This window comes from Rhinolophus ferrumequinum, chromosome 11 (assembly GCF_004115265.2).
Source record: "Rhinolophus ferrumequinum isolate MPI-CBG mRhiFer1 chromosome 11, mRhiFer1_v1.p, whole genome shotgun sequence".
Lineage (NCBI taxonomy): Eukaryota > Metazoa > Chordata > Mammalia > Chiroptera > Rhinolophidae > Rhinolophus > Rhinolophus ferrumequinum.
In genome coordinates this window covers 72763588-72788036 of record NC_046294.1, presented here as the reverse complement: position 1 = coordinate 72788036, position 24449 = coordinate 72763588, and the positions used below count along the sequence as shown (strand labels likewise).

General features: G+C 32.1%; 1 protein-coding gene across 3 annotated transcripts in view; it reads right to left on the bottom strand.

The window, feature by feature from the left end:
• Window positions 1–24449, bottom strand: part of DYNC2H1 (dynein cytoplasmic 2 heavy chain 1) — a 290945-nt gene that overhangs the window by 44705 nt on the left and 221791 nt on the right. For all 3 annotated transcript variants that reach the window (XM_033120671.1, XM_033120672.1, XM_033120673.1), the window contains one exon: window positions 11217–11426. In XM_033120671.1, the coding sequence (XP_032976562.1) occupies window positions 11217–11426 (210 nt within the window). The remainder of the gene's footprint in view (window positions 1–11216; window positions 11427–24449) is intronic.

Genomic DNA, 24449 nt, shown 5'->3' with positions numbered 1-24449 from the left:
TATACTGATATTCTCATTGTGATTTTAATTTTCATTTCCCTAATGACTAACTATACCGAGCATTTTTTTCATGTGCTTCTTTGTCATTGTATATCATCTTGATTAAGTGTATATTCAATTCTTCTTCCCATTTTTAAAATTGGGATGTTTGTCTTCTCCTTATTTATTTGTGATTTTGAAAATAATATTTCTAGATACATGTTCCTTTGTAGGATACATGTCTTGCAAATCTTTTCTAAGTCTGTGGCTTATTTTTCATTTTCATTACTGTGATCCATTTTGAGATATTTTTGTATATGTTTGGAGATATAGGTGTAGGCTTTTATTTTTGGTGGGAGAGGAAGAGGATTTGGGTATTCAATCGTTCAAGTACTATTTGTTAAAGAGATTTTTCTTTCTCCATATAATTGCCTTAGTATATCTGGTGATAATCAATTAATCATATATCTGTAGGTCTATCTCTGGACTTTTTATTTGTTCCTTTGAGCTATGTATTTCCATCCTTTTGCCAGTATCACACTGCTTATATCTTCATAACGAGATTTGAAATGATGAAGATTAAGACCTTCTATTTTATTATTCTTTTTCAAAACTGTTTAGACTACATTAGGTCCTTTGCAATTTTGGGAAAAAGAAACACAAACAATAATATTAGAATCAAATTGTCAAACCCTACAAAAAATTCTGCAGAGGATTTGATTGGGATTGTGTTAAATCTCTAGATCATTTTGGAAAGAAATAACATCTTAACAACACTGGGTCTCCTGATCCATGAATACCTCTTTCCTTGCATATTTCCATTTATTTAGGTCTTCTCTAATTTCACTTGTCAATGCTTTGTAGATTTCAGGGTGTAGGAAAGTTTTACACATTTATTTTCAACTTTATCCCAAGATACATCATCTCTCTGATATTACAGCAAGTGGTATTTTTAATGTCAATTTACAAAAGTTTGTTCCCAGGATACACATAATTTTTTAAGTATTTACCTTGCATCCCACAACCTCACTAAATTTAAACTCTCTTACTAGCTCTAGAGCTATTGTGTGATTCCTTAAGACTTTGAAAGTAGATGATGATATCCTCTGCAAATAAAGATAGGTTTCCTTCTTCCTTTCCAATCTATTAGGCTTTTATTAAATTTATTGGGGTGACATCGGTTAATGAAATTATATAAGTTTCAAGTATACAATTCTATAATACATCATCCATATACTGCAATCTGTATGATTTTACTTCTTTTTCTTAACTTGCTTCACTAGCCAGGACCTTCAGTACAATGCAGAATAGAAGTGGTGAGAAGGGACCTCAATGCCGTTTTTCTGATCTTAGGGAGAAAGCCTTCAATCTTCTACTATTTTATTAGCTGTCGCTTTTTCATGGGGGCCCTTTATTATGTTCATTTCTATTCCTGATTTGATGAAGGTTTTTATCATGACTGGATATTGAATTTTGTCCAATGCCTTTTCTATGTCTGTTCAGATGATCATGATTTTTCTTTGTTAGTCTATTAAAATGGTAAATACTATTGGTTATTTTTATTAACCCAAATTTGTATTCTTAGGATACACTCCACTGGGTCATTATGTATTATCCATTTTTATATTTTGTTGGATTCAATTTGCTAATATCTTCTTGAGAAGTTTAGTGTCTATGTTCATGAAAGATATTGGTCCATTGATTTATGATGATGATGTCTTTGTTAGATTTTGTTTCCAGACAATGCTGGTCTCATACAAAAAGTGGAGAAGTATTTCTGCCTCTTCTATTTTCTAGAAGAGTTTACACAGAGTTGGTATTATTTCCTCCTTAAATATTGGTTAAACTTCACCGGTAAATTCTAGGAGCTCTCTTTGTGGGAAGGGTTTTAAATAACAAACCCAACTTCTTTAATAGATACTTATCTATTTCTTCTTCAATGAGCTTTGGTATTTTGTGTCTTTCAAGGAATTTACATTTCATCTAAGTTGTCGAATTTATGAGCATAAAGTTGTTAGTAATATTCCCTTATTATCCTTTTAATGTCTGTAGGAACCACGTGATATCCTTTCTCTTATTCCTAATACTGGTAACTTCAGACTTCTCTATTTCCCTGACTTCTCTTTTGGATTAATTGAGTAAATAGTATGTTACCACCTTATGTCATATATTGGCTCGTTATGCATATCTCTGTAGTATTTTTATTGGTTGCTTTAGGATTTACAGTACACATCTTTAACTTACTACAGTCTACCTTCAAGTAATATTAATAAAACTTCATGTAAGCATGAAAGTCTTACAACAGTGTACTTCTAATTCCATTTGCCAATGAATGAAAATGGACGAATAAAGAATGAAAACTGGAGTTAAAAAACTCTGCTAAAAAAAGAGACAGTATAGTCTCTTGTATTGGCATGATGATAATATTAAGTTAGGGATAATAAAGGAGAATTCCGAGAGACTAGGGAGTCTGGAGTCTATACAGGCACCTTTGTTCTTACATGGATCAACAGGAAATGATGTCTATTTGTACGAGTATGTATATATGATTGAATTTTGACTGTAAGTGAAGCTAGATATGAGAAGGTAGGGAAGTTCCACTCCAGCACTTGATAGGACTTCGGAGATGAGTATGTGGAGTTCAGTCGATTCATAGATAATAACTACCTCTTACAACAATGATTATCATTTAGCTGCATGATTAAATTAACAAAATATTCAATGAGAGATGAAGTGGGAAGAACAGTGATCTAGGACTGCAGTATGTGCTTTGACACATAATCAGGGATAGCAACTCCTTTCAGCTTTAGTTTTCTAATCTAAGTAGAAGAGGAATGATGAGAGTAACAAATTGGATAAGGATTACAAAAGTGCCCTATAATTGGTAAAGTGTCATATAAAACATAAGGTATTACTTTATTCCAATGGAAAATACAAATTATTCTATATTAATAATTATCATTTGGTAAAATAGTTTAGGTGTGACTTTTCTAAGCACTTATTTGCACGAAGGTAGATGAAAGAGGGGGGCTTTCTATTACCAACAAGACAAGAAATAGTTAAATGTCGGGGAGGTTGTTGACAAAAAAGAGCCTTCATACACTGTTGGTGGGAATGTAAACTGGTACAGACACTATGAAAAACAGTATGAGAAAGTTCCTCAAAAATTTAAGAATAGAGCAAGCATCCCTCTTCCGGATACCTACCAGAAAAATTTGAATAAGAAAGTAATTCATAAAGATATACAAGTAGGTACCCCTATGTTCATTGCAGCATTTTTCATGGTAGCCAAGACATGGAAACAACCAAAGTGTGCTTTGATAGATAATGGATAAAGAAGATGTGGTACATATATATAATGGAATACTACTCACCATAAGAAAGGATGAAATACTGCCGTTGGTGACAGCATTAATAGATCTTGAGAGTTGTCATGCTAAGCAAAATAAGTCAGATGGAAAAGGACAAGAACCATACTATTTCACTCATGTGGGATATACAACAAAAAAGCAACAAATGAACAAACAAAACAAACTCATAGACACAGACAACAGTATGATGGTTACCAGAGGAAAGGAGGTTCGAGGAAGTTGAAGATGGTAAAAGCGGTCAAATATATGGTGACGAAGGAGACTAAACTTTGGGTGATGAGCATACACTGCAATATATAGATTATGCATTATAGAATTGTATACTTGAAAATTATGTAATTTTACTAATCAGTGTCATCCCAATAAATTTAATAAAAAGAGGGCCTTTAAGAAAAGATGGAGTCCTCAACCATTTTATTATGTATTTTTTTAATTAAACTGTATTGGTGTGACAAGTGTTAGTAAAGTTACATAGGTTTCAGGTGTACAATTCTGTGATACATCATCTATATGTCACATTGTGCACTCACCACTGGGCCAATTCTCCTTCTATCACCATTTATTTGATCACTTCTACCCTCATCTACCATCCCCTTCCCCCCACCCTCTGGTAACCACTAAACTGTTGCCTGTGTCTATGAGATTATAATGCTAAGTGAAGTAAGACAGAAAAAGTGGAAAACCATATGATTTCACTGATATGTGGTATATAAAACTGAAAACAACAAAGGACAAGACAAACAAATGAAGAAACAAAAACTCTACCATTTTAAAATAATTAACATCTTTTGTTTTCCCCAAAGACTTGAAGATTAATGATGGAGATCACAGATGTTGATAAAGTGGAGTTGGAGATGGCAGAAAGGTAATGTGGTTGGTGCTAACGCCCTTTAAATGGGAATTCTAACTACAGAACATTTGTCAAGCTTTAGAATGCACTGAACCATCTCATGAGCATGATAAAACACAGCCTGCAGGGTGGGATGGGGCCCAAAGACTCATACTTCTACGAAGTTCTCAGATGGTGCTGATGCTACTGGTTTGGAGACCACACTCTGAGAAACAATGCTATATATAAGGCCACAACAGAGACAGGAATGAAAGGAATAACCTTTCTAGCAGGGGGGATCTTAAATCTTAGATGTCCTGAAGTTATATACTAAAGCTCTGTGTGTGTGTGTGTGTGTGTGTGTGTGTGTACACACATATTTTAAGAAATTACATCTCTTCTCCTTCAATTTTCAAAGGTGTCAGTGATCCAAACTCCAAACAAGGTTAAAAACCAGTTGTTTGCAAATTTATTTTTTTTTTAAAGTTAGGATCCACTAGCAATTTCACTATATTGTTGAGGAACTCTCTGATTTAAAAAAATTAAATAGCTATTTAGTGTTACTACTCAGCACATCAGGACAAATTAAAATGTATGACTAATGCGTATATTTGCTTTACAAGGGGTACTATTAAAATATATTTTTTAAAATGCAATATAATCTATTAATTTCTACAAAACAGTAATTCCCTTAGTGAAAGATGAAGCACTGAATCTTCTCAATTTTTGTTGTATGTTTTAAATTATGATTTAAAATCTATATCCTAATATGAAAAAGTTAAATATCGATATGTTACAATATCATTGTCTCTAACAAATAAATTGTTATTGTGACTTTTTACAAAAAAAAAGTTTCAGTAGATCACCAGAAACTGTCAGAATGAAATAAGTTATAATTCTCTCTACGAAAATTCCTACTCCAATCATGTCAGACCAGTAAAGAAAATGTCAGGTACTGAACTATTTCCTAAATTACATTAAATCATATCACATAACACAGAACTTGTCACATTCAACTGTAATAAAACATTAAATTTTTTTAATGTTTTATCCTGAAAATAAATGGGATAGTACTGAATTCACAGTTTATTGTAAAATTCATTAGAAAGTAAATGTCAAAAACTATTTTACTGATCTTCTTTTAGTGAAAGTTAGCCTAATCTCATTGGAGTTTCACCAAACACCCTGAAATATTTCCAAAAATAGTATCTGTGATATAATTTAAACTTGCTTTGCAAAACACACTTTTCATTCTTTGAAAAATTTATACAAATTCATTTTCATGCAAATTATTAAAACGTTTCAAAAACAGTGGTATTTCAGAGGCTGTAGTTCTTAATTTAAACTGTAGTACATAATAATTTAATAAATTAATAATGAGATAGTCTGCATCCTACATAAACACATTTTAATTAAGAAATAAGTCATCAGGTCCTATCGTTGTGCCAAATATGGAAATACTTAGCAGAATTTAACAGGTCAAGAGAAGACGAAGAATGTTATAAAGAATTAAAAATCTATGACCCCCTTTTTAATTAAAATTTATTGGGGTGACATTGGTTAATAAAATTCTGTAGGTTTCAAGTGTACAATTATATAATACATCATGTATGAGATATTGCATTGTGTGTCCTCAACCCAAAGTCAAATCTCCTTTTGTCATTATATATCGAATCACTTTTACCCTCTTTCTACCTGTGCCCCCTTACCCTCTGGTAACCACTATTGTCTGTATCAATGAATTTTTGCTTGTTTGTTTGCCTTGTTCATTTGTTGCCTTCAGTTTTATATCCCACAGACTCGTATGAGTAAAATAATACGGTTCTCCTCTTTTCTGTCTGACTTATTTCGCTTAGCATGATAGTCTCAAGATCTCAATATTCGTGTTGTCACAAATGGAAGTATTTCAGCCTTTCTTATGGCTGAGTACTATGTCATTGTATGTATGTACTGCATCTTCTTTATCCAATCATCTATCGAAGGACACTTTGGTTATTTCCACGTCTTGGCCACCGTGAATAATACTGCAGTGAACACTGGGGTACATATATCTTTACAGATAAATGTTTTCAGATTTTTTTGTGTAGATACCCAGAAGAGGGAGTGCTAGGTCATATGGTAATTCTATTCTTAACTTTTTGAGGAAACTTCATGCTGTTTTTCATAGTGACTGTACCAATTTACTTTCCCACCAACAGTGTCTAAGGGTTCCTTTTTCTCCACAGCCTCTCCAATACTTGTTACTATTTGTCTTGTTGATGATAACCATTCTAGTAACAGGTGGGAGGTATTATCTCATTGTGGTTTTGATTTGCATTTTCCCTAATAGCTAGTGAAGTTGAGCATTTTTTCATATATCCCTTGGCAGTTTGTATGTTTTCTTTGGAGAAGTGTCTGTTCAGGTCCTCTGCCCACTTTTAATTGGACTGTTTGGTTTTTTTTTGTTGTTGAGTTGTATGAATTTTTTATATATTTTCGATATTAGCCCCTTACCAGAGGTGTTGTTTGCATCTATCTTCTTCCATTCAGTTGGTTGCTTCTTTGTTTTGTTGGTTTATTTTGCTGTATAAAAGCTTTTTATTTCATTTCTTAAATTATTTTTTTCAGTTATAGTTGACATGCAGTATTGTTTATATTAGTTTCAGGTGTACAGCATAGTGCTTAGACATTTATATAATTTATGCACTCATCCCCTTGATTAGTCTAGTACCCACCTGGCACTATACATACCGTGTTAACCCGAAAAGAAGACCTAGCCAGACAATCAGCTCTAATGCGTCTTTTGGAGCAAACATTAATATAGGACCCCATCTTATTTTACTATAATATAAATAGTAAACCAGTATTACATTATATTATATAATATTAATTATATTATACCGGGTATAAGACCAGGTATTATATTATATTATGTAATATTAATTATATTATACTGGGTATATTATACCAGGTATTATATTATATTATATTACATTACATTATATAATATAAGACCGGGTTTTATAATAAAATGAGACCGGATCTTATATTAATTTTTGCTCCAAAAGACACATTAGAGCTGATTGTCCGGCTATGTCTTATTTTCGGGGAAACACATGGTTGTTGTAACATTATTGACTGTATTTCCTATGCGTTACTTTACACCCCCATGACTATTCTGTAACTACTAATTTGTACTTCTTAATCCCTTTACCTTTTCCACTGCGCCCCCAACCCCCTCCCATCTGACAACCATCAGCTTGTTCCCTGTATCTATGAGTCTGCTTCTGTTTTGTTTGTTCATTTATTTTGTTCTTTAAATTCCACATATAAGTAAAATAATATGGTATTTGTCTTTCTCTGTCTGAGTTCTTTCACTTATGGTACCTTTTAGGTCTATCCATGTTGTCACATATGGTAAGATTTCATTCTTTTTATGGCTAATATTCCATCATATATATGTACCACCCTTTCTTTATCCAATCATCTATCGATGGGCACTTAGGTTAGGTTGCTTCCATACCTTGGCTATGGTAAAAAATGCTGCAATGAACATAAAAATGCATATATCTTTTTGAATTAGTGTTTTGGATTTCTTCATATAAATACCCAGAAGTGGGATTCCTGGGTCACATGTTAGTTGTATTTTTAATTTTTTGAAGAACCTCCATACTATTTTCCAAGATGGCTGCACCAATTTGCAATCCAACCAGCAGTACATTAGGGTTCCCTTTTCTCCACATCTTTGCCAACACTTGTCATTCGTTGATTTATTGATGATAGTCATCCTCACAGTTGTGAGGTGATATCTCATTGTAGTTTTAATTTGCATTTCTCTGACAATTGCAGAAGCTCTTTAGTTTGATATAGTCCCATTCATTTATTTTTGCTTGTAGTTCCCTTGCTTTTGAGGTCAAATTCATAAAATCCTTCCGAAGACCATGGTCCATAAGTTCAGTACCTATGTTTTCTTCTGCAGAATTTATTTCAGGTCTTATATTTAGGTCTTTGATCCATTTTGAATTAATGTTGGTGTACGGTGACACCAGTCTAGTTTCATTCTTTTGCACATGACTTTCCAATTATTCCAGCACCATTTATCGAAGAGGCTTTCTTTTCTCCATTGTATGTTTTTTGCTCCTTTATCAAAAATTATTTGTCCATATATATGTGGGTTTATTTCTGGGTTCTCAATTCTGTTCCATTGGTCGGTGCTCTGCCAATACCATACTGTTTTGACTATTGTTGCTTTGTAGTATAATTTGAAATCAGGGAGTATGAAAACTATGGCCTTGTTCCTTTTTCTCAGAATTTCTTTGACTATTCACTTGACCCCTTTCTAAAGTATCACCCTTTGGTGTTAATCAAGAAAAGTGTTTCCTATAGTAAAACTGAATTAGTTCTTTATCTTTCAATATGATCTAATGGAAGCTACATTATATTATAATCATAGAAAATAATTTAAATTATTCATTTATTTCAAGTGTTTATGCCAAAGGTCACCCACATAGTTAACAAAAGCAAAACAAACAAACAACAAAAAACAGGTTTGCCAATTACCTTTTATGTTTTTTATTAATATCACATAGAACCCTCTTGAACTATCCTATTAAAGGCCCTAACCACCTCTTGAGATGAATAAAAAGTAACCTACATGGTATCCCTACTTCTACACACTCATTTTGCACAAGTTACCAGATGAATGCTCTACGAGCTAGTCTTTACATAATGAAATTCTGCTAAAGTAACAATAACAAAGATAACTAACATTTATAGGGTGCTGTCTATGTGTCAACCACTTTATCCATGATTTAATTTAATTCTCCAACAATCCCATGAGGTAGGGATTTTTCTTTTTCTTTCCTATTTACAAATGAGAAAAGTAAAGTTTAGAGACGTTTAAGTGACCTGCCCAAGGTCACACAGCTATAAATGGTAGAACTGGATTCAAACAGGTAGACCTATTTCAGAGGCCACATTCCCAGCCATGCTGCTACATTACTTCTACATAAAAAGGCTCTTATTGTCTACAGCATTTAATCTCAACTCTTTTCTTTGGCTTTGAAGACCTCAAAATCTGATCTAACTGCAATTTTACTACACTTCACTGTATACCAGTCACTTGGATTTGGTGATCTCTTCTCCACAAGTCATGTTCTTAAATTATTGTTATTCTACTCCTAAATAGCCTATACCATACATTTTACCCTTATTATAAAGGATATAGTTCATTTTAAAGAAATAGACTCTTATGAGTGTTTACCTTTTGATACATAAATTTAAATAATTCCCAAAATCCTGATTCTGTAACTATTCTTCGTGTGATTCCAATTACATTATTTAACATCCCTTGCCTCAGGTTTGTCACAATAAAATGGGGATAACAGTAGTACCATCTAGTAGTATTAGTGTGATGATTAAATGAATTAATGTAAAGTTCTTTAAAGTTCTGCTTTCCCAGTGGTTTCTTCACTGTGTAAAGGAGCTTCCATGATTGATAATGTTTCTACTTCAAATTAAAAAAAATAGTTCCAATTTATAGTACAATAATATATACTGCAGTATTCTGATAATTGCAGTTGATTAATAACAATAATTATATATAAAATAACTTTAAATTCAGTAAACAATGCAAAGCTGAGATTTTTTTCAAGGTAAAGGAAAAACGGAACATAAGGTTGCTAGAGCAGGTCTTTTTGGAAAAGAATTGGATACTGTGATGGAATGAAATTCTGCGTACCCCAAAATTCATATATTGAAAGCCTAATCCTTGATATTTGTGAATGAGGCTTTGCGGAGGTAATTAGGTCATAAGGGTGAAACTCCCCTGATGTACGAGTAGTGCCCTCATAAGAAGCTTGCTTCCTCTCTCTTTCCTCTCTGCTATACGAGTATCAAAGGACATAGCAAAATGACCACCAGCAAGCCAGAAAGTGGGCCTCACCAAATATCAGATCTACTGGAAACATGATCTGGATTTCCCATGTTCTTCACAAGTGTGAGAAACAAATGTTTGTTATATAAGCCACGCAGTCTACGGTAATTTGTTATAGCAGGCCGAACTGATTAAGACAAATCTTTTTTTATGTTAGTAAGATATATGAAGTTCTAGGAAGGCTATCTTTTATATTCGAACGAAGAAGACTTTTAGATTGACTATCAGGTTCTCTATATTGAGGATAAACAGAAGGGGGAAAAAAACCCACAAAACTGTTTTCTTTCTAAATTCCTTTAGAGCACCAGTGAAATATTTTCCAGATGCCACATTCTGTAAGGTTTACGAGTATATTCTCCACGAGTATATTCATGGCTAAAGTAAATAAATCTATTTATTTTTTGTTTCTGTCTAATAGATCTGAAATACATGGATTTTACTATCATTTAAAATGGTCCAATTATTCAGCAAGAGACATGTTGATTTCCCTTTTATCAGATAAAAGTATCTGATTTTACCTGATTTTCTACTGGGTAGCCATCCTTCCCTCACTTGCAGTATATGTGTTACATACGGAGCTGAATCCATACTCACCTCCTTGAAGGGGCATTTGGCTGAAGCCCTATCCAATAAGAGCTTTGCACATCCTGCCCAGAATTAGTATGGGACTAAGCATAAAACACAAGCCAAGGAGTTTGGATCAAAGCCAATCCCAAGAATTTTGCTTGAGTTACCAGAAAACAGGTGTTTTTTCTGTTGGACTTGGAACTCAGAGGATATAAGACTCAGGCTACTAGAATACCACTATGCACACAAGTAGAGGACTTGCCCGAAAGTGATAGCAACATGGAGCACCCCCACACACACATACACAATATGGCTAGACAGGTAGATATATATAATACAAGTTGAGATCCTAATGACAATTTTAATCTCCTGCATTAAGTTGACAATGCTAGTTACCCTTGGATCCTTCACCAGCCAATTAATTTGTATACGGCTTATGCTAGTTTAACTTGCGTTTTCTATTACTATTAAAATAAGACTTCTGACAAATGTATACATGATGGGAGAGTTACTTACAATAATGAAATAAAACCACATATATTTAGTATTAGCTTACCTTTTGGTTTAATAAAGCACTTGCCAATTTTTGTACTTCTGAACTCAGTAAGGTAGTTCCTCTGATGACTTTGCTGAGAGCAGCAAGAGAATGATGAACACTTTGTACTAAGCGAATGGCATTAAATTGTTCAAGAACGATAAATGATAATATTGGAGATTCTTGTCGATCATTCGGAGGAGACACTTTCAGATGAATCAGGTTTGAATTCTAAAAGAATAATATGTCATATTTACTGAAAGTAACATAAATCACCAATATATTAAAACACTTCAAATGTTAATAAAACCTGTTGTTATTATAACCTGTTTTGAAATACGCTTGTTTTACGAATGATTAAATTTATGAAACCTGCAAATACACAGGAAGGGAATTCTGGAGTTCACCAATATTTAAATGATAAGGGGGTGGGAATTGAGAAAGGGGAACCAAATTGAGAAGCAGTGGTCTATAGAGTAGGAAAAGTGTAAAGAATGGCACACTGTAAGTCAATGAAAAGAGAGCAGAATAGCTACACTATCACTCACCACTACAAAAAGAGCAAAATAATGGCTTTGAAATAAAATGTCAATGGACATTTAATTTGAAAATTACCTGCATATATATTATAAAACCACACTAAATACTTTGTACTCAAGACCAGTAAATATTAGTATTTATTTCTACATCTATACAATAAGAGAAGCTCTGATATATGGAATTTCTAGGGCCTCTCAAATTATTTTTAAAAAACCTCAAGAATCTCAGTTGTTTCTAAACAGCCTAAGTGGTTAAAGGGGGGGAAATTAATTTTAATAGTATTCTTCAAGTGTCAAAGAACTGTCAAGAAATAAAATTGGGAAGTTCTGTTCTCTTACCTACTATCTATAATCTCAGTTTTCTCTAAATATTATGTTTACAGTTCAAGTTAACAGGATCTAACAGTTGTCACAGTCTTTGTTCTAACAGTTCTCACATTCATATGTTCTACTAGAGCACTGTCTCCTGTTCATCTGTGCAGCATGATAAATAATCTAATAAGATCTAGGATACCTATTGCCATTAAATAAATCACCATTAAATAAATTTAACTGAAGACAGATTTTTAGGCTATGAACTCATATTTAGGCGTTTTTATTTCTATTTCTATTAATATTTTAAATATTAATGCTGCTGAAATCATTTTTGAAACACACACATAAATGTACAATAATGTACACACTAAAATAAATAGTTCGTGGTAACCTCAAAATTGAATCTAGAAGAGAATAAAAGTATACTATTACCAAAATTAAGTGGATTACCCCTTAAATTGAAATTGAATTAACTATTTGAATCAGAGCATTCAATAAATAACATTAACACATCTCTGACCTAAATCAACTAACTAATAAAATGGACATAAAATTTGGGTTATAGACTTTCCATAGTTCCTTATATAAAAACAACATCTATGGATGTGGATAATATGTGGTATATAAATATTTATCAAATATTAATCTTATACTAAGCAAGATTAGCAAATAATTTACTTTATTTAAAACTAGATTTTATGGATTTTTATCCATTCTATTGAGTGATGTGACTAATTTGCACTGTCCTCACTATTACTTTATAGAACAGAAACACCCAAACTTAGATCATTCAAGCAAGAGTCCATTTATCTATAATCCAAGACAAGGACTGAACTTTTAAAAAGGTTTATTTAAGAAAGTGATGACCAAGAATACTTAAAATTCAAGAAGAGTTCAAGTAAGCACAATGGTCGAGAGATGTATAGTTACTTTAAAATACAAGCTGGATTTCAAAGACTTAATATGAAAAAGGATGTAAAATATCATATTAATAATTTTTACTTAATTACACATTGAAATGTTAATATTTCAGACATATCAGGTTAAATAAAAATGTATTATCGTGTTTCCCCGAAAATAAGACTGGGTCTTATATTAAGTTTTGCTCTAAAAGACGTATTAGGGCTTATGTTCAGGGGATGTCATCCTGAAAAACCATGCTAGGGCTTATTTTCTGGTTAGGTCTTATTTTCGGGGAAACATGGTATTAAAATTAATTTCACCTGTTCATTTGTACTTATTTAAATGTGGCTACTAGAACATTTAAAATTACACATATCACTCCCATTTGTGTTTTACATTACATTTCTATTGCAGAATGTTGGCTAGAGACTTCAAGTAAAAACCTGTAAGTTCAGCAATAAGAACAGAAGAACAGAGTGAAAACTAGTATATAGTTGTGTCTCAAAGTGTGTTTGATTAATGAAAAGTGAAAAACACTGTGAAGAAAAAAATTAAAAATAGTGATGCAAACTGTATTATATATAACCTATATTAATGTATTACATAATATATTATATAACTATAATAAATTAACAAATGGGAAAAATATAACATAGCAGAAGATTGCAAAGTATATTGTAATATTTTTATAATATGATCTATTTCCTTTAGACCTTCACAAAATTTTATTAAAAAATAAAGTAAAATAACCCTAACTCTAAAAAAAAGTGTAGATGTTTTACACATTCTAAAACGACAAAATATAAAGAAGATTTAACAGCAGTAATGACATGTTAGTGTTATAGAATCTTAGGACAAAAAATATCAAATTAAGTATTATTTCTAACTCAACTATAGCTAAAATCACCGTGAGTAAATTGCAACATCTATACTGTATGATTTTTGGTGAAACTAACAAGGGATGACAGTCATATATTTAGTCAACTATTATAAGAAAAGCTTTTTTTTAAAATTAGTAAATACAGTTGACTGAATCATGTACTTCTGAAGGATGGCTTTGATATTTCAAAGTTCATTTTGTCTTTAAAAAGCTAAGTGTATTCAAAGGAGATTTTATCTGACTACGGAACGGCTGGGGGCAAAAGGTTATGGATATTTTAAAACTTAACTATTACACAAGGAATATCTTTTGAGCAACTTCCAACCAAAAATTTTACACCTAGCAAGGTTATCACTCAGAATTGAAACAGAGATCAAAAGTTTTCCAGATAAACAAAAGCTAAAAGAATTTATCACCAGTAAATCAGCCCTGAAAGAAATGTTAAAGGGACTTTGAGCTGAAAAGAAATGGCACTAGGTAAAAATAAGAAAACATATGGAAATAGAAATCTCACTGGAAAAGGTAAATATGTAATAAAGGTAGTGAATCAATCACTTATAAAACAAACAGGAAGGTTAAAACACAAAAGTAGTAAAAGTAACAAAAATTACAATAATTAAGAGATGCACAAAATAAAAAGATATAAAATATATCGTCAAGAATATAATATGTGAGGAAGAAGGAGTAAAAACAAATAGCTTTGGAAAGTGTTCAAATTTAAGTTGCTATCAACTTAAAACAAACTGTTATTTACACAGTATGTTATATGTGAACTTCATGGTAACCATAAAGAAAAAACATAATAAATACCAAAAAAAATGAGAAAGAAATCTAAATACAATACTAAAGAAAGCAATCAAAACACAGGGAAGAGAAAAAGAAAAGGAACAGAGAAGAATTACAAAAACAGATAGAAAGCAGTTAAGAAAATGACATTAAACACATACTTAATAATTACTTGGAAGGTACCTGGAAACCACTCTAATCAAAAGACATATATAGCATGGCTGAATGGATAAAAAAAGGAAGACACAGCCATATAGTGTTTGTAAGCAACTCACTTCAGAAGGAAGGACACACATAAACTGAAAGTGAAGGGATGGAAAAAAGATATTCCATGGAAACAGAAATGAAAGAAAAAGCTGAAGTAACTACCTCGTATCAGACAAAATAGATTTAAAAACAAAAACTGTAATAAAGGACAATGAGGAACATTACATGATAACAAAGGGGTCAATCTATCAAGAAGATACAACACTTATAAAGATATATGCACCCATAAGAACACCCAAATATATAAAGTAAGAATTAATGGGTCTAAAGGTAGAAATTGGAAGCAATACAATAATAATAGGGAAACTTCAACATCCCATTTACATTGATAGGTAGATTATTGAGACAGATAATCAATAAGGAAACTCTGCTTTTAAATACACACTAATTCAGGTGGACTTTATATAATACATATAATATATACAAGTATTGTAATATAACATACCGTGTTTCTCCAAAAATAAGACCTAGCCATACAATCAGCTCTAATGAATCTTTTGGAGCAAAAATTAATATAAGACCTGGTCTTATTTTACTATAATATAAGACCCAGTCTTATGTAATATAATGTAATATAATATAATATAACACCCGGTCTTATTTTACTATAACATAAGATTCGGTCTAATACAATAAATATAATATAATAGCATAATACCAGGTCTTATATGAATTTTTGCTCCAAAAGACGCATTAGAGCTGATTGTCCAGCTAGGTCTTAATTTCGGGGAAACACTGTAATACATAATATAATATGATATAACTATAATTTAATACAACATAATATATATAATTATATATGTATAAATAGGTATCAGAACAGTCTATCCAAAAGCAGCAGAGTACACATTCTTCTCAAGTACACATGGAACATTCTCCAGGATAGATCACATGTAAGGCCACAAAACAAGTCTCAAACTTAAAAAGACTAAATCATATCAAGCCTTTTCATATCAAGTGCAATGGTATAAACCAGAAATCAAGATGAAAGCAAGTAAAAATCACATGCTACAGAATAATCAATGGGACATCAAGGAAGTCAAAGGAAAAATTTTAAAAATACGAAGAGAAAAATGAAAACAGAAATATGACATAACAAAATCTATGGGAGGCAGCAAAGGCAGTTCTAAGTGGGAAGTTCATAGCAATATAGCCCTACATTTAAATAAAAGAAAATTTCAAATCTAACTTTACATCTAAAGGAACTAGAAACCAAAGAACAAATGAAGCCCAAAAATCAATAAAAGAAAACAAATAGTAAAGGTCTGAGAAAAAAATAAATGCAATAGGGACTAAAAAGACAACATAAAAGATCAATGAAAGTAGAGCTTGTTCTTTGAAAAGATAAACAAAACAGACAAAAACCTTTAGCTAGAGTAACCAAGGAAAAAAGAGAGGGGGCTCAAATGAATAAAATCAGAAACAGAAGTTATACTGATACCATAGAAATACAAAGGATATGAGACTACTATGTACAATTATATGATAATAAATTGAATAACGTAGAAGATATGGACAAAATCCTAGAAATATAAGAAACATACAATCTTCCAAGACTAAATCATGAAATAAAAAAATTTGAATAGACATATTACTAGTAATGAATTTGAATCAGTAATCAAAAACCTCCCAACAAACAAAAGTCTAGGCCAGACAGCTCACCAGCAACTTTTACTAAATATTCAGAGAAGGATTTAATACTTATCCTCAAACTATTTTAAAAAATTGAAGAGGATGGAATACATTCCAAATACATTTTACAAAATCAGCATTACCCTGACACCAAAACCAGACAAGGACACCACAAAAGAGGAAACTTATAAGGCAATATCCTTGATGTATGTAGATGCAAAATTCTCAACAAAATATTAGCAAACTGAATGCAACATACATTAAAAGATCATACACATTCATTATTGGGATTTATTCCAGGGATGTAAGGATGGTTCAACATCCACAAATCAATCAACATGATATTTCACATCAACAAAATAAAGGATAAAAATCATATGATTATCTCAACAGATGCATAAAACATTTGACAAAATGCGACGTATGACAAAAGGGGGTATAAAAGGGAATGTATTTCAACATTATAAAGGCCATATATAACAAACCCACAGCTAACATCATACTCAATGGTGAAAAGCTGAAAGCCTTTCCTCTAAGCTCAGGAACAAGACAACAATGTCCACTAGTGCCAGTTTCATTCAATATAGTACTAGAAGTCCTATTTTTCATTAGGATGAAAAATAAATAAAAGGCATATACATTGGAAAGCAAGAAGTAAAACTGTAACTATTCACAGATGAAATGAAATTATGTATAGAAAATCCTAAAGACTCCAGGTATTGAATGGGAAAAGATTAGCACTTGGATGACTCCCTAGTATTTACTTGTTATCAAAATTTTACTTGTTTTCATTGTTTAAGTGTAATTATTCTTTTAAGTTTAGCTAGTACTGAACCATAACCTGATAAAAATGATTTTATAAAAATCTCTAAACTAGAATGTGACATTAAGTTGTTTCATTTGAAACATTTACATGCATAAATTTTAATACTCTCCAAAATAAGAGAATTCCTGCATGTAAGTGCCATATATTAACTTACCTAGTTTAAAACACAACTTTTGTGAGAATTACTACGTAAGTTATAAACTACTACTAGAGAAACATGAAATGGTAAATGAGTTACAGCTGAGAAGGCTTCTGGAAGATGCTGGGACTTTATCTGGCCATTATTAATTTAGCATAGTTAGAAAATTCCAGAAAGAAATAGCATTTCGCGAATCCTCATAGACAGAATCTACCATGGTTTGTTTATATAACATTGAAAGTTGCCTCACTATGGAAGAGGCTTGGAAGTAAGGTTGTATGTGGAGCCGTGCTGTGAAAAAATTTTACTTAGGAAAATTAATGTGATAATGATATGAAATATGATTTGGAGGAAGTAAATATTAGAAGGAGAGTCAAATTTAGTTTTCTGCAATAATCCACATGAGAAAGAACAAAGGCCTAAATTATGGCAATGGCTTCAGGAAAGAAATAGGAGAGATAAAAACAAAACAGTATAACAGGATGAACTGTAACATACTTGATAGATTATTTAGGCCATTATGAATTTAATATAATAACTTTTAAAAGAATCTATATGTTCATATGAAGTTTAAAAAGTCGTGCTTGTTTCTGGCAAAAGAATGGCAAACTATCTCACACTTCTGAATCCTGTCTTTGACAAAACAAGAGGATACTGAACCCAGAAGATGGCACAACAAGAATGGAAAACATCTGGGAGACAGAAGGTATTGGATAATTATTAAGTGGAGGATAAGGTAACCTATAGTTGATAAAGTAACTATGGCTGGCGAGTTTTTGGTTGCAAACTTTTCACATTATCCTGAATGGATCATTGTCCACCATGTCAGGGCTACAAAAAAAAAAAAAAAAAAAAAAAAAAGCAGTATCAAGCACCAGCTACAGACAGCAGGGTACTTGACATTACATGCATGCAGTCCAGCTGGTATGGGAACAGACTGAAACACTTATAAGTGGTAAGTCTGGCTTTTGGAATTGTAAACTCTCAGACTATGAAACTGAATACATGAAAAAAAAAAAAATCCACACCAGTATATATACATAATGATAAAATTTAAGGAGGGCAGAGAGAAAGAATATTCTAGAGAAAAAAAAGTCAGTTTTAAAAAATAAGAATCAGATTAAAACTTCAATAAAAAGACAAATATTTTCTAAGAGCAGTATTTTCTTTTCTTTTAATTAAAGTTTATTGGGGTGGGAATGCTTAGTAAAATTACATAGGTTTCAAGTGTACAATTCTGTATTACATCATCTACATATCACATTGTGTGTTCACCACCCAGAGTCAGTTAAGAGTAATATTTTCTACGAGTTCAAGGGAAAGAATTAGGAAGCTAAAAGTGAATCTGTAGCTATACTAGCAGTCTATCAGTTAAATGTGACGATGAAATAAAGATATTCTCAGATGTAAAAGTCCTCAGAAATGTTAGTATACGAAGAACAATTTAAAATAATGTATTGGAATTGCCTTAAATTAGAGGTTACTCCCTCTGAGCCAGATACCACTGATTCTTTTCCTCTTAATGAGATGCAATTTTCAGAGCACTGAGAAAACTGTCAACGATTCACATGCTATTTCCACATTGAAAGCAGTGTTTAAATTATATTTATTTGGTTTTTAGCCCTCTGCTTGAAAACAATAATCTGAAGTATGTAAGCAGTCCTAGCCATCACAATGGCCTGAAAACCTCTCTCTACTTAGTCTCCCAAAGGCTACGTATTTGCTCCTGAGTTAGTGAAAACATTTCTCTTTAAACAAACAGGAAAACCCTTTCCTTAACTAGAGAAAGGTAAGGCAGCCTTTCCCAGAGTGAAAAAACTTAAAGCAGGGAACTTCACATATATTATTCACTCTCACAAGGAAAATTAAAAAAAACAAAAAACAAAAAAACAAAACAACAACAACAAAGTGATTTCTGGTATATTTTATTAAGGCATAATGCTCATAAATTTACCAATACATATGTTTTATTGCTTGTATGAAATGAAGCGATTTGAGCATGGTAGGGGGGAAGCAGGGTGAGACAGGGCTTGAGACATAGAAAGAATGCTTAGAATTACTGAAATCGACCATTTTAAATATTTGGGTCATAAAAATTAAAAGACAAAGAAGTTAGCGTTAAATTTTAATGAAGTTAGAACTTTCTGAACTGTATGTGCCTATATCTGCAAGAAAAGAACAGGAAACAATGACCCCATCCTATAAAAAAATAAAGGACCCTCACAAATTATTAAAGCAATTGTTCCCCCACGATATGAAGGAGAAAAAATTCATTATTTGTGTTTTGTATACTCATACTGGTATTAAATGTTGTAAGAATGTAAGAGAGTCAGTTTTATTTTTATGTTTTAGACTTTAAAAATGGAATTATATAACAAAATGACTTTTTCCCTCTAATACCGGTAAATATCACCAAAATAATAAAAATGATGTACTCATTCAATAAAAATGCTATTAAATTTTAGTTAAGATTATATGTTAGTCTAATCTCTGGTAGTCTAATCTCTGCTATACTTTACTGAAGATAATACAATAAATATCTGGATTTAGAAGTATTAGAGACAATAAAATGGAAAGTTAAGTTCAAGTAGATTCTCTCTGTACCTTGATTTTGCTATCTATCCAAAGGTAAATTAAACATACTTTATTTTCTTTTTTTTAAAAAAAAAAAACATGTTTATTGAGATATAATTCACATGCCACACAATTCACCCATTTAAAGTGTACAATATATTATTTCTATTATTTTCACAGAATTGTACAATCATCACTATAATCAATTTTAGAATATTTTCATCACCCTAAAAAGATTCCCCAGTCCCCTTCATTCTTTACCCCCATTGTCCACACTAAACAACCACAAATTTACTTTCTGTTCTAGGGATTTTTCTTTTCTGGACATTTCATAAAAAATGGAATCATACAATATGTGGTCTTCTGTGACTAACTTCTTTGACTTAGCATGTTTTCAAGGTTCATCCATGTTGTAGTGTTTATCAGTATTTCTTTTTTTTCCTTTGTTTATTGGGATGACAATGGTTAGTAAAGGATCCAGCAATTCTTCTCCTGGGTAGCTACCCCAAAATTCTGAAAACATTTATCCATAAACATATATGTGCTCTGATGTTCACTACAGCTTTATTTACAGTGGCCAAAACATGAAAACAACCAAAGTGTCATTCGATAGATAACTAGATAAAGATGTGGTATATATACACAATGGAATACTATTCTGCCATAAGAAAAGATAAAATAGTGTCATTTACGACAACATGGACGGATCTTGAGATTATTATGCTAAACGAAATAAGTCAGACAGAAAAAGTCGAGAACCATATGATTTCACTGATGTGTGGTACATAAAACTGAAAATAACAAAGGAACAAGACAAACAAATAAGGAAACAAAAATTCATAGACACAGACAACAGTTTAGTGGTTACCAGAAGGTAATGGAGGAGGAGGGTAGTAAATGAGGGTAAAGGGGATCCAATATATGGTGATGGAAGGAGAACTGACTCGGGTGGTAAACACACAATGGGATTTATAGATGATGTATTACAGAATTGTACACTTGAAACCTACATAACTTTATTTTCTAATAATAAAAATAAAAACAGTATAACAACAACAATAATAAAGGTAATATTTATTGGCACTATTGCAACATTTTATTTAATGCTAATGATATTAAAAGGACTAGTGTTCCTACACCACAGATTTTGTTACTAATTTTTATAGTTTTTACTATTATAAAAATAGGGAAGTAATTTAATACTCTGTGAAACGACACTTTTTATGCAACTTTTTTCTTTTGACACAGGCAACGACGACAAACAAAAAAACTAAACAAAATAAAGAAAAAAACTAAGCTTCTATCTTATAAATAGAACACTTAAGTGACATGATAAAAATGAGAGTAGGTCTGCTGGATTTCTGACTTTCAAAACTAAATAAAAAAAATTTTCAGAATGATTCAATCAAAAATTATTTACGACTTCCTTTCAAAATCTGTTGATTTAGTGGGACAATAATAAGAATAATGAGTATTCTAAATAAGTTATAAGAATCATGAAACACATTTTAAAAAAAAAACACCTCGTTTTTTTAACGCAGCACACATGAATCTGCATTCCGACACTCATAAATATATATAAAATATTGTACATTGGAAGCAAAATAGAAAAACTCACTATAAGTAATAAATTTTATCCAGAACCCACATATTAATCATTCGTTATTATACCAGAAAAGTAATTAATTTAAAATAATTTTATTAGTATTTGATAGAAAACCCTCTGCATGTACAATTTAATTCGGATTCTAAAGTGACCCAATATACTTAACATTTACCTATTCTTTTATCTATTAGGATAAGCTTCTTAGTTAATTACATCTTCAAGATAAATACTAGAAAGCTTATGCTACTCTTCTAGATTCTCTGCTTAGTTATCAAAGGGATACCAAATTTCCAAAATATAGAGACCCTAGGGCAATTTCATCCTAATATTATCTTTAAAATCTGCGTTAATAATAGCTAATATTTACTGAGCACTGAACATGGGCTAGGCCCACCTCTAAGTACTCAGTATTAACCAATCTAGTCATTACAACAATCTATTTCTTCATTTCACAGAGCAGGCAAGTAGGAAAACAGAGCTTAAACAAAATACGCAGTCACATCTAGAAGTGGCAGTCAGAATTTAAAACCAGGCAGTGGAGTTCCATAGCCCATGCTTTACTATATTAAACTGCCTTAAGAAAGAATGGTACATGTATTTTATTTCTGTCCTATTTTAATAAAACTTTATATTACCTTGCAACATGGTTTTTACATAAACAATGATAAAGCTATATTCAACTGAAAATTACATAAAACACATTTTCTTTTAGCAGGAAAAAGTGGGAAATTTTTCCTTTTCATTCTGAGAAAGCATTCACATTCCTACATTAAAATTTTATCTATAAAAGAAATTTAAACTGAGTCCTTGTACGTCTTGCTTTATTTTCTAGTGTTTTACTTTAAAATAAATGAATGTAAGAGATTACCAAGGTCTATTTTTAGTTTCGAACCATGCTCTCTCTTTCATACACACATACACAGCACACGCTCGCACACACAACTAAGAACTGGAATTTGCTATTCTAAGATACCACATTGATCCTATCTTAGAAATGGAAGGTAATCTTTATATTTAATCCAGAAAGACATCGAAGGATATTTCATCATCATTTTATTTGCATTATTTCTTCCAAATCCTTCTATTTCTTGACACCATCTGAGAAGACACTACATGTCCAGTTGCGCCCAGTTCTATGAGTACATTTTGCAAAACAGGAAGTTTAAACATGGTTAGTATCTCCAAGTGATAAATATTCCCCTTTCCAAAGATGTGAATTCTGATACCCTATTCCCAGTTCTACTGTCCTACACTCAAGACAACTTCACAAAAATTGAAGTAGTTTATTCTTATCTGTTTCTGTTAAAGATTACGATAAAACTAGTTTATGATTCATAAGAGCTGCATACTAATCCCAAATACATGACCTCTACTTACTTCTTTCTTTAGTTTCAACCAATTTGAACACAGCTGAAACACTTAAATCCAAATATAGGTTTTAAAAATGATAGAATACAAAATCTTTGCAAGATCAAATCTTCTGAAGGAGGAAGAGGTTAAAATTTCCCCTGTACGAGAAAGAATTGTGGCACTAAATCTATATAGTTGCTACCTCAATTCCCCTCCTTTAGCCTCATAAACAAGGTTGAAGGTTGGAAACCAAAAAAGCCCAGATCTGAGCAGTGAGTTAAACTCACTGACACCTTTTTAAAATTTTAATTTGATCAACAAATGTATTTGGGGCCCTTATCTGAATATAGTACTTACTATATTCTTAATGGATTCCTAACTTGTTCAGCCTAATATGAATAAAGAGTTAAAATTTCTGGGTTTTATGTAATATAGTTTTAGGGATCTCCAGTAACCTACTATTATTAACTTAACTAAACTGCAAAAGGTCCATAGATATTTTTAGCTTACCAATCTAAAAGATTCTACAATTGGAGGGAGAGGGAGAGGGACAAAGGTGAAAGAGAGGGAGAGGGAGAGGGAGAGGGAGAGGGAGAGGGAGAGGGAGAGGGAGAGAGGGAGAGGAAGAGGGAGAGAGGGAGAGAGGGGGAGAGGGAGAGAGGGAGAGAGGGGGAGAGGGAGAGAGGGAGAGAGGTGAATTGCTTTGTGAAGTCATGAATCACCCCTGTCCATAGCAGGAGGGATCCCAGGTGGAGGAGACTCTGGGCAGTGCTTTGACTTCTACACCTTCCTGAAGTCAGAGCCATTGCTCCCGACCTGCAGTGCCCGGGGATGGAATTCTCACCTCTACTCTGCAACTGCAGTAAAGACAAGTGTCATTCCCTCTCCCCAGCTGGCTCTACAGGTGGTGGGGGAAGTTCTGTCAGGTAAGACACACTGAAGCAGACCAGAACAGCACTGCCAGAGGCTCTATAAACTAACTTGACATTGGAACAACTCAGAAGTGAACCAAGATGTATACATTCTGAACCTGAATTGTTGACTACATGCGGAAAAAGAAAACATAAATAGACACTAGGATCTTATAATTCTCAAGATGTTCAGGGTACAGTCCAAAATTACTCATACCACGAACAATAAAATCTCACCTTGAATAAAAAAAAGACAATCAACAAATGCAAATACCAATATAACACAAAAGCTGGAATTACTGGATAAGTATTGTAAAAAGCAATGGTCATTAAAATGTTCCACGGAGCAATTATGAAAGTGATGTAACAAATAAAAGTCATGAATTAGTTACCTTGGCCCTTTAAAAAAATCATAAAAATGAAACTGTTTTGCCGCTATGCTTCCTATATTCTTTTTTTTTTAATTAAAGTTTATTGGGGTGACAATTGTTAGTAAAGTTACATAGATTTCAGGTGTACAATTCTG